Source organism: Mustela erminea, chromosome 11 (genome assembly GCF_009829155.1).
Source record: "Mustela erminea isolate mMusErm1 chromosome 11, mMusErm1.Pri, whole genome shotgun sequence".
In the NCBI taxonomy this organism is placed as follows: Eukaryota; Metazoa; Chordata; class Mammalia; order Carnivora; family Mustelidae; genus Mustela; species Mustela erminea.
In genome coordinates this window covers 1621748-1633410 of record NC_045624.1, presented here as the reverse complement: position 1 = coordinate 1633410, position 11663 = coordinate 1621748, and the positions used below count along the sequence as shown (strand labels likewise).

General features: G+C 56.6%; 1 protein-coding gene across 1 annotated transcript in view; it reads left to right on the top strand.

Annotated features, from left to right (window-relative positions):
* Nucleotides 1-1668: 1668 nt before the first annotated feature.
* The window catches only part of NOM1 (nucleolar protein with MIF4G domain 1), a 34316-nt gene continuing 24321 nt past the window's right edge, over nucleotides 1669-11663 (top strand). Inside the window, exons 1-3 of the mRNA XM_032305794.1 lie at nucleotides 1669-2855; nucleotides 2962-3817; nucleotides 3865-4055. Of these exons, the coding sequence (XP_032161685.1) occupies nucleotides 1669-2855; nucleotides 2962-3817; nucleotides 3865-4055 (2234 nt within the window). The remainder of the gene's footprint in view (nucleotides 2856-2961; nucleotides 3818-3864; nucleotides 4056-11663) is intronic.

Genomic DNA, 11663 nt, shown 5'->3' with positions numbered 1-11663 from the left:
GCCCTTTCAAGTGAAAAAGGGGTTTTTCAGAAATACTTCCGATTTCCAATATCTGGTGAATCTTCCATTTGCCATCAATAATGCCTCGTACAGAAACCCTCCTTCATATAAATCCAGCCTGACATTCCTATAATGCACACTGCGAGAGAGTGCTCTTAGGGCAAGAAATAATATCCGTGTGAATTATATTAGGCCAGCCTGTGGGAAACATTCATCCCACAATTTATGAATTCAGATGCTCCCAGAACATGCTTTGGTATTCTGAGGAGACGTAGGTGTTTTCATTTTCGTTGGCTTCTTGATAAATGTTTATTGTGGGCACTGTGAAAACTGCTGATCTGGAAAATCATTTTTGTACTCATTTGTTTGCCTGCCTCTAAGGTTTATTACTCACATTATCAAAATTGTACAGCTCTTCCATGCAGCCTAAGGTTGTGCCGTTGTGATGTTTCCAACGTGCAGACTTTGTTAGCGGCGTCGGTGGAAACCCTGCTGTCCGACGCCAGGCTGCACCCCTGCCTGGGCTCAGTCCGTCCGGGGGGAACTTGGGGAGGACAGGGAGCAAGGGTCTGGCTGGAGATACTGTGGTGTTTCATGTCCTCTGACTTTGTGCCACTCTGTGTTGCACAGTGTTGTGTTGTGTTGCCCACAGTGTGCTGAGTCACATCGTCCAGAGACCATAGAGTCATGGCTGCGACCAAGAAGATAACAATTTCTGTGGGTTGAGGATAGAGTGTTTGGGCTAAATGACACACTCCGTCCACACTGCCAACCTTCACTGGGTAGTTGCCACTGTCTTCACTTTCCGTCCTGTCACTGTATCATTACAACACGGAGTTTGATGGGGAGCTGGGGTGGCTCTGTTGGGGAAGGGTCCAACTTCTGATTTCGGCTCAGGTCATGATCTCAAGGTGGTGGGATGGAGCCCCGTGTCAGGCTCTGCATTCAGTGTGGAGTCTGCTTGAGGTTCTTGCTCTCTCTCCCTCTCCCTTCGCCCCCTCCCCCTGCTCACTCTCTCCCTCAAATAAATAAATAATTTTTTTTAAATGTGGGGTTTCAAAACTTAGCAGCCTGCTGCCTCTGGGTAAGAGCGTGTGCGCACACGCGCGGAAGACCCCAGGGAACTGGGACGCTACCATTTATGTTCAGGACCCGCTCTCATGCCCAAGCTCCTGAGTCAGCAGCCTGCAGGAGAGTAAGTGAGCAGGCTCGGCTCCTCTCACGCTACACACTCGGTTCTTACAGCAACGTGTCTTGCTCTGCTCCTGGCCTGCGCCTGGGAGTGGGATCCAACCTGTTATATGAAGAATGTTTACAAGGAAACGCATGCCAATAAACGTGCAACACTAAGTGAAGAATTCTACGCGAAAGCCACTCAATCACTGCCCGCCCTTAGGTCACTGAACAGGAACCATACACTATTCTTTTTCTGAAAGATTTGCTTCAGAAGCATTAGAAGTCCAAGTGGAAATGAATCAGATGAATTTTCAAGATTAGCAGGGATACGCTTTATCCGGAAATCACGAAGCTCTCTTTTAATTAAATTCAAATGCGGCTAATCCCTCTCAGGCACGTTATAATATTAAATAGGCGACCGGCGTGCGGCGGGGGAGGCGGGGAATATCCGGGATCCCTGTAAATAACTAGACGGGTCGGCTCAGAAAGCAAATGTCCAGCATCCTAAAAATCCCCATCGTCTACTGCGGCCTCGGCAAAAACAGGCCCGTGCCAGGCCACGCGCCGACACCGGAGCTCAGCATCCGTCCGGGACGCGCTGGCGGAGGTGCGGAGCCTCGCGTCGGCTGGCGGGGCTCATTCAACTCGGCTATTCGCCTCCCAAAAGCGGATCAAGAGAATCGTTACATCAGCAGCCGCACAGTGCGTCCTGCTCAGCCGGGTCATCAGCGCAGGGGCGGGGCAGGACAGCCACGGGGGCGCGGCAAAGAGCCCGTTTCTGCTTCCCTGAACCACGAGGGCCCGCAGGCCGCCCGGCCTGGCCGACGCACCCTCGGCGGCTCTTCCCAGCAGGGGCAGGCGTGGAGCTCACAGACTCCCCGACCCCCGACGGTCCACGGCGGACCTTCTGCCTCCGCGGAGACAGCGAGCAAGAGGAGACGCCCGCTTGCGCCGTGGGCAACACCGACACCCGCCCACGCCGGCCTAGGAGTCGCCGCGGGCCTCTGCGCCGCGTCGGGAGGGGGACACCTGGCCTGGCGGGGCTCCCGCGATCACGCTCCTCTCCTTCTCCTCGGTTCCCTCGCTCAGCGCGCCGGTCCCCCGAGCTCTGCGCCCGCCACCCACCTAGAAGGGACAGAACGTGCCCGGGTCGGGTTACAAGGACACCGGGCGGGCCGCGCAGCTCTCGGCTCCGGCGCGCCCACGCGGGGAGAGACACGGGCGCGCGCGACCGTCCGGGCCGGTTCGCCGGGCAGCAGGCCGCGGCCCGGGAGCGCCCGGCAGCGCGTTAACGCGGGCTCTGCGGGCGGCGCGGACGCGGTGGCCGGGGGCTCTGCACGGCGGCCCGGGACGGCGGCCCCGAGGAGCCACGGCAGCAGCCCGCGGTCCACCCGCCGGACCCGGCCGGGCGGCCCCGACCCACCGGCCTTCGGAGCGTGGCCCGCGGCGCTCGCGCCTGCCCCGCACCCGCAGGCGGCCCGGGCTCGGGCAGGAGGACGCGCGCAGTCGCGACGCCCCGAAGGACGGGCCCTCGGAGCCCCTCGGAGCCGCCGTCGGGGAGCGCCGCCCGCGAAGGCCGGCCCGGCCCGGAGCCGAACGTCCGAGGCCGCGGGCTCCCGTCACGCCCCGGCCCGAGACGCCCCGACCGGCCGCGGGAGCCCCGGGACTCTGAGGCGGACGCCGGCCGCTCGCGCAGGGGCTCGCCGCACGCCCGGCGCCGCACGCGGAGGACACGCCGCTTGAAAGAACGCACCTCCCGCCTCCCGCGCCCGGCCTCGCTTCCAGAAGCTTCTCTCCGAGCGGGGGCGGGGGGCCGGCGCCGTCTCCGTCCGCTTCGCCGCGGGGCCGTCCGCAGCGCGAGCCGGAGCCGCGGGAGCGACGGGGCGGCCCGCGGCGCTCGGCCCCGGTCCCCGCGGGAGCCCCGGGCGCGGGTGCGCGCGAGCGGCGGGTGCAGGGCCGTGTCGCCGCCGGGGCGCGAGCCGCGGGGCCTCCTCCGGAGGGCGGGAAAGCCGCGCGCTCGGACCACGCTCCTCGCGGCGACGGCGCTCGGCTCCGCGGCGACGGCGCTCGGCTCCACAGCGCCCCCCGCCGGAAGCGGCCGTCGGAAGGAAGCGGCCGTCGGCCGGAAGCGGTCGTCGGCCGGAAGCGGTCGTCGGCCGGAAGCGGTCGTCGGCCGGAAGCGGCCGTCGGAAGGAAGCGGCCGTCGGCCGGAAGCGGCCGTCGGCCGGAAGCGGCCGTCGGCCGGAAGCGGCCGTGGGCCGGAAGCGGCCGTCGGCCGGAAGCGGCCGTCGGCCGGAAGCGGCCGTCGGCCGGAAGCGGCCGTCGGCCGGAAGCGGCCGTCGGCCGGAAGCGGCCGTCGGCCGGAAGCGGCCGACGCGGGGCGGCTCCCGGGAGCGCACGCGGCCGGTGTTCCGAGGCGTCCTCTGTGGCGAGGGCGGTTAGCAGGGGCCACGCGGTCTCGACGACCTTCGTGTCCGTAGCAGATGGCCACGGGTGCGGGCGCTGGCTTTCACCTAAACTTATAGTAACTGAGGAACGCAAACCCCGGAGCGGGAGGACGCGGCCCCGGAGGAGACAACGCAGGAGCGGCCGCCCGGCGCGGCGGACGGACAGACGGGGCGGCGGCGACCGCGAGGACACGGCAGGGCCCTTGATCCCGCCTCGGCCGGACGGGGACGATGACGGGAGAGCGCGCGAGCTGCGCGTGCCGCGGGACCGCCGCGGGGCCGGCGCTGGCCGAGACCCAGGGAACTCGGCAGCCTGCGTAAGCTGCGGGTCCCAGACGCTTCCCTCGGGCCGGACCGACCGCCAGGCGTCGACGTCAGACCTCGGGATCTGCCGACCGCGGAGACGTCCGGGAGCTCGGGACCCGCGCGGCGGCGCGGACAAGGGGCCGCGGGTTTCCCGTCGAAAACCGCCGAGGCCGGAGGAAGCGGCCCGACGCTTCCCGGCCCTGGCGGAGGAGGGCGGTCGGTCGGCCGCACACCGCGTCCCCGGCCCTGGCGGAGGAGGGCGGTCGGTCGGCCGCAGACCGCGTCCCGGCGAAGCTGCCGTCCAGGAGCGAAGGAGCAACGACACAGGAGGCCGAACGCGCGGTCCCGCGCAGACCCGCCCTCCCAGAAGGGCCGCAGGCTGTCCTCGCAAGGTCAGGGCGACGCGGCAGGCGGGGTCGCTGGGACATCCGCAAGGGAGGCGCCGGGAGATGGGACACGGGCAGGTACCGGCGCCTTCTCGTCGCCAGTGGTCTCCGTCATCTCTGACGATGGAAACAGCAGTTCTAGCCCCGTTTTAGGGTCGGGACCCTGATCCGGGACAGCGAGGACAGGAACGGCGTCTGCGCGGGACGCAGATGTGCAGAGGGAGAATGCGCTCCGCTGGCGCCTCTCCGCCCTGACCCCTGCTCCGGAGGGACGACCCACCCAGCTAGGACCTGGCAAGCTCAGAACCAGACGTGGGGCGAGCACTCTGAACGCCGCATCATTCGCCCCTGCCCCGAGACCACGGCGTGATTGAACGGTTTTTACAATGAACGAGGACTTAAATGTGCGGACGGAGGAATCCCGCTCGCTTTCTTTTCCCTTGATATGGCAGTCGTCAAACCCGCAAATGCATGAATTCATCCCGAGGGGTAACAAGGGTGGTGACTTGCTCAAGGACGACTACCTCTGCTTGCGGTCATGTTAAAAGCCGTTACCCAGTAAGCCATGGCTCCGCAGGGCCCACGGCCAGAAGGTCTCGTTCGGCACGCAGAGTGGCTCAGGACCCTCTCTGTTGCCGGAGCAGGAGCACCGCCTTTGCCCTCCGCGCTGCGTTTCAACAGCCATCTGAAATCAGACGGAAAGGGAGCGGGCTCTGTGAGCCGGCAGCCGAGCCGCCCAGACGCAGCAGTAAATGCAAGACCGGGAAAGTAGACGGGGGACACTAACGGACACCAGGGAGGCAGCCCTGAAACCCAGCGCCCACTGGCCAGGTGGACGGCAGCAGAGGGACGGCCCTGTCCTCGGGAGCCTATGGTCTTGTGATGAGGGTACTCCCTCCTTCGTGGGACCACTCCACTCACCCCCTCAGACTACGGTTTGGCCATTCCAGGGCTTTTCCTCCAAGGGGAAGCCTCGGAGGGCATCCTGGGGAGACGAGTGGTCTCCTCTCCTCTCTTTCTGGGCCCTGCAGATGGCTGTCACCCCACACCGTCTCGGACTTCTGCAAGGTCAGGGTTCCATGAAACCCCAACTTGACAGTGTGGCTGGGCCCTGCCGCATGAGTCCCTGACCACTCACCTGCCTCCGTCTCAGGTCCTGCTTCCAGCCCTGCCTCTCCCTCAGGGATCCTGGCTCCGCAGAGTCTAGAGAGTGGCTGCCACCGGGTGCCAGCGTCTGCTGTGAAAGAGAGAAGCTTGACCGCAAGAAGGGGCATTCGCAGCAGAAGGCTCTACTGCAGTCAGGGGTCTCCTTCCAGCCTGTGAGTGGGGGACCGGCATTGCCCTCCAGCACCCCATCCGACATCCATGATAACAAAGAGCATGGGTCTGTCCCTCACCCAGAGTCCGCTCTAGGTCCTCTGCTGAAATCGAGTTTCTGAACCTGTAAAGCTCAGGGCAAGAGCCTGAACGTTGAAAAATTTACTGAGTTAATGAGTCTGACCCTGGAAGACTCTTCCCTGGAGAAACACGCGCCCGGTGAGACGAAGCGCAGGGTAGGAGCCGGGCCTCACTCGTGTGAAAGCTCAAGGGGAACAAGCACAGGCCATTGAAGGGAGGCCATCTGCTGGGGTCGCACTTGCCCCCCCTTGGGGAATCCTGGGGCTCCGGGAGCCTGGGCCCCTGTGGTCTCCCTAGACCACACGATGTGAAGTCTGCTGGCTGCACAGAGAGGCCTGCCCCCCTCGGCCCCAGCTGCCGTCTGCCGGCACACGGGACTCTCTCTGCACCCATTTGCACGTGCATGTCATGCCTCGTGCAAAAATATTCTAAATTCAGGTTTTAGAGAAAATTCTGAATTCAGAGAAAAAAACAGAATCCAGAATACCGGGAGCTCCTCTGGCAAAGTAGAAAGGACAGTTGTGGAAGTGTTAATATTTATACTGCCTCGAGACAACATTTCAAATGTCAAGTTCCTACGTAATTGTGAGATACACACAAAAATAGAGGAATTATTATATTTCTGTCATAATTTGCCACTTGACCAAAATAAACCAATAAGATAAATAAATACAGCCTCTTTTGCCCAACTGACTAATATGACCTGAACAGAAATAAAATATTGGATGAGCTGCCCACGCCAAGTTTAGATTCGCAACAGAATCTCAGCGTTCTGTTTCGATATAATTAACGTGATGATTTAATGTGTTTTTCGCTCAGCATCGTCATGAGTTTTTTTGTGATAGCATAGAAATGAACACACACTCATCCCAGCATCAGAGGAATAAAAGGTTGTCGTATTTTTGAGTGCTGTTGACAGAGCCATCCATCTCGCACGGCGCAGGAGAAGGGAGTGTTGTTCTTCCGATCGGTTACGGTCATTATTTAACATGGGGCTACAGCCACAGTCTTCATTAATATATTAACCTACGGCTGAGACAGGCCCTGCAGTGAACCAACCGAGGACTCCTCGGGAAGGGTCCACACCTCGGGGCTTGGAGAGATTGACTATTGGAAACACTGACCTCGAGTGAGCGTAATGCTGGCTATGGGTGGAAGCGGCCAGCAAGCAAGGAGAAGGCCGCCCCGGCGTGAGAGAGGGCCAGGTAAAAACGTATACCACGCAACCCTGTCGTGCAGCACCTTGCAGCTTCAGAAAGGAGGGGTGAACCCACTATATCTGCCCCGCCTCGGCCTCTGCTCATTCCATGCCAGCCCCGCCAGCCTCCGGGCCTTTGCACAGACCGCACCTTCCACTCTTCCCTGGACAACACTTCCTTTAGGGAAAGATCACGACCCACATGACCTCGCGGAGGCCTCCTCTCGCCACGCTCTAACAGTCAATCGAAGCCCCCTCCAGCCAGAACTGTCCCTTCAGTGCTTCGCTTGGACTACGGGATGTGGCATTGACATGCAATATCTTACTTATCTTGGTATTCATTTTTCTCCCCGAAAAGGTGAATTCCATAAAGGCAGGAGGCTGAGGGAGGACCCAAGCAGGAAACAGAGGGGGACCTTTTATTGGTTTCGTTGAGGACAGTTTATTAGAAGAGCCATTTCCCAAGATGTAGATAGAGGCAGGGAAGGCTGGGGTGAGGCAGCACCCCAGGGCAGGGGCTCAGTCTGGAGGGGGATGTTTGTGGGAAGGAGAGCTAGAGGGGGAGCCACCTGACCTTCAGTTCAGGGAAGCCCGGCCAGTGCTATCTGCCCCACGGTGAGGGAGCCTGGGTCCTATATGCCCTCCCCCCAGTTCCACAGCTGCTCCTCATCGCCCACCCTCACCAGAAACCTGAGGGTGGGGGGCTCCACCAAATCAGCCTTCCAGGCCACAAAGCAAAGGGCAAAGGGTTGAGGGGCATCTGCAAGTGACACAGAAGGAAAGTCAGCTTTGCCTGCTGTTGAATTCGCACTGCTCCCGACACGTAGGAAGTGCTAGTGTCCTGGGGCTGCTGTTACAAAGGACCGCACACTGGGGGCTTACAATAGAAGAAACATATTCTCTCATGGCTCTGCTGGCCAGAAGACTGAAATGAAAACGTCAGCAGGGCCACACTCCCTCGGAACACTCTAGAAGAGAAAATGACCTGTGTGGCTCTGCTAGTTCCTGGTAGATGCCGACACCTCTTGGCATTCCTTCTCTTGCAAATGTGCCCCTCCAGTTGTGGCCTCTGTCTCCACATGGCCATGTCCCCGGGTGTCTGCCTCTGTGTCTATCCTTATAAGGACACCAGACAAGGGCCCATCATAACTGAGCATGACCTCAACTTGATGACATGTGGGAAGATCCTATTTCCAAATAAGGTTGCCTTTGTAGGTTCAAGACTTCAACACAATCCAACCCGTAATGTGAATACTCAATGGATCCATGCATGAACTGCACTCTCCTGAGAATAAAAAAGAAAGGGGAGGCGAAGTTTGGGGGAAACTCGACCAGGCCCCTACAGGGTCTCATTCCATCTTGTGTTGTTTTTTTTCTTTTCTTGATGAGATGTCAGACTGTGGGCAGCAGTAAATCTCCAAGAGAAGCCAAAGGCCAGGATTTAGTGCCAGAAAGAAATCCTTAAAAAAAAAATTTTTTTAAGTCAAAATCCCAAGGAGCTAGAAGCAGGAAAGGTGGGGTACAGTCCAGGGAGAAGACCAGGAGACATTCAGAGCTCAGGAGATGGCATTCGGGATGGGAGAGGCTGATGTCACCCCCATGCCCCTGCATGCAGGGCCAGAGACCAGCCTCACCTAGGAGGGCTCTTCTCTAAGAAAGGGGATGTCTCCCAGATAATTACCGAGCACCCTGGCACGCCCACCCACCACCCTACAGCGAAGCCCAGCAGGGATAAGCCTCAACAGGGATGCGAAGCCTTCTCTTAACACGCCAGTGCCTCCTTCCTGGCTTGAAGGTCCGCAGAGAATGCCTCGACATTTCCAGGGAACCAGAAATAGGAATGAGAGAGAGCAGGATATGGGAAAGGGGGAACCAAGGAACCATATATACCTATGGTCCCAATTCAATTAAAAAAAACACACATACACAGTGTCAGGTCCATGGCTGGTTAGTCAGAAGAGCATGTGACTCTTGGTCTCTTGGTCATGAGTGTGAGCCCCACGCTGGGGCACCTCCGTGTGTTTCCAGGTGAGTGTGTCCGTGTAGTGTGAGCACATGCAGTGGTGTTTCATCACTGTTTTAATTAGATTTCCCTCATGACATAGGACATGGAACACGTTCTCACGAGCTTGGTTGTCATCTCTGCATCTTCTTTGATTAGGTGTCTCTTCAGAACTTTGCCTCACTCTTTGGCATGGCCCATCGCAGAGCAGGAGTCTAGTTTTAATGAGTCCTTTCATGGACCATGTCTCTGCTGCTGTATCTACGAAGAGACCGCCACAGCCAGGGTCGTCTCTGTTCTCTCCTAAGACATCTAACAGCAGTTTCATAGTGGGGTGTGTGTGGGTTTTTTTAAGATTTTATTTATTTGACAGACACAACGAGAGAGGGAACAGAAGCAGGGGGGGGTCAGGGAGGGAGAAGCAGGCTTCCTGCCAAGCTGGGAGTCTGATGTGAGGCTCGATCCCATGACCCTGGGGTCATGACCTGAGCCAAAGGCAGACGCTTAACCCACTGAGCCACCCTGGCGCCCCAGCGTTGCGGGTTTTACCTTTAGGTCTAGAATCCATCTTGAATCAATTACCTTCTCACAGGATTTGTATTATAGACAACTGAAAGTTAAAATTGGTAAGGATACAAAACCACAATGAGCTACCACCTCACACCGTCAGGATGGCTAAAATTAACAATGCTAGAAACAACAGATGTTGGCGAGGATGCGGAGGAAGGGGAGCCCCCCTACACTGTTGGCGGGAATGCAAGCTGGTGCAGCCACTCTGCAAAACAGCATGGATGTTCCTCAGAAAGTTGAAAATAGAGCTACCCTATGACCCAGCAATACTACTGGTTATTTACCCAAAGTATACAAAAATACAGGTTTGAAAGGGTACATGCACCCCAATATTTGTAGCAGCATTATCAACAATAGCCGAACTATGGAGAGGGCCCAAATGTCCATCGACTGATGAACAGAGAAAGAAGATGTGGTGTATACATACAGTGGAATATTACTTAGTCGTCAAAAATGAAATCTTGCCATTTGCAACAACATGGTTGGAGCGAGAGGGTGCTAAATTAAGTGAAACAAGTCAGAGAAAGGCAAATACCATATGATCTCACTCATATGTGGAATTTAAGAAAGAAAACAGATGAGAATATGGGAAGGAAGGGGAAAAAATGGATAGAGAAAAAACCGTAAGAGACTCCTAATGATAGAGAGCGTGCTGAGGGTTGATGGAGGAGGGGTGAGGGTGGGCTACATGGGGATGGGGATCAAGGACACCTGTTAGGACGAGCACTGGGTGTCGTATGTAAGAGATGAATCACTGGGTTCTACCCCAGAAGCTAATAGTGCACTGTATGTTAACTAACAAAATTTAAGTTAAAAAAAATAGAGAAAAATAAATAAATAAAATTGATAAGGTTAGCTAAGATCTCAAAGAGGTATCAGGACCGACCCCTATTTCCACAATAGCCAAGTTTTCACAATAGCCAAGATAGGGAAACAGCCTAAATGGTCATCAGTAAGTGAACAAATAAAACGGGATGTGGACATACAGTCGGACCTTATTCGATCTTACAACAGAAGATATGTTACCTCCTGACACCTGCTACGACACAGATGTGCCTGGAGGACACTGTGGCAGCGAAATAAGCCAATGTGAGGAATCCAAGAGTCAAACCCGTAACAGCAGAGAGTAGAATAGAGTTGCCAGGGAGAAGGGAAGGGAGAAATGTGCGGTGGTTCAGTGAGTGTAAGGTTTTGGTTACGCAAGTTAAATGATTTCTAGAGGGATGCCTCAGGGGGTGGGGGCTCAGTCAGTTAAGCATCTGTCTTTGGCTCAGGTCATAATCCCAGGGTCCTGGGATCCAGCCCAGCACTGGGCTCTCTGCTCAGCAGGGAGTCTGCTCCTCCCTCTCCCTGCCGCTCCCCTGCTGTGTTCTCTCTCTCTCTCTCTCTCTGTCAAATAACTAAATAAAATCTTTAAAAATAAATAAGTAATTAACTTCTAGAAATCTCTGTACGACATAGCACATACAGTTAGCAATTCTGTACTGTATACTTTTAAAATTAGTTCAGAGTGCAGATCCTGGGCACCTGGGTGGCTCAGTCATTAAGCGTCTGCCTTCGGCTTAGGTCCTGATTCTGGGGTTCTGGGATGGAGCCCTGCACTGGGCTCCCTGCTCAGCGGGGAGTCTGCTTCTCCCTCTCCCTCTGCCCATCTCCGCTGCACCTCCTCGCCCTCCCTCTCTCTCTCAAATAAATGAACAAACTCGTTTTTAAAAAAAAGAAAGAAAGAAATATGTGTAGATCTCACATCAAATATTCTTACCAGAAAAGGGGTGGTGGAGGGGGCATGAGGAAAGTTTTGGAGGTGACAGATAAGCTTTTTACCTCGATTGCGCTGAATGTATTATAGGTACACACCCAAACTCATCGTATTATATACATTAAGTATGTTCATTTTTAATATATCAGTTGTATGTTGTTATTTTTTTAGAAGAAATTGATGTGTCTTACATATCAACAAACCAAGTATTGGTATTCAGACAACAAGGCCAAGGTTGTGCTCTTAATGTTAAAAACCCTCATTTAGGGATGCCTGGGTGGCTCAGTGAGTTAAGCATCTGCCTGTAGCAAAGGTCATGATCCCAGCGTCCTGGGATCGAGCCCCACATCGGGCTCCCTGCTCAGCGGGAAGCCTGCTTCTCCCTCTCCCACTCACCCTGCTTGTGTTTCCTCTCTCACTG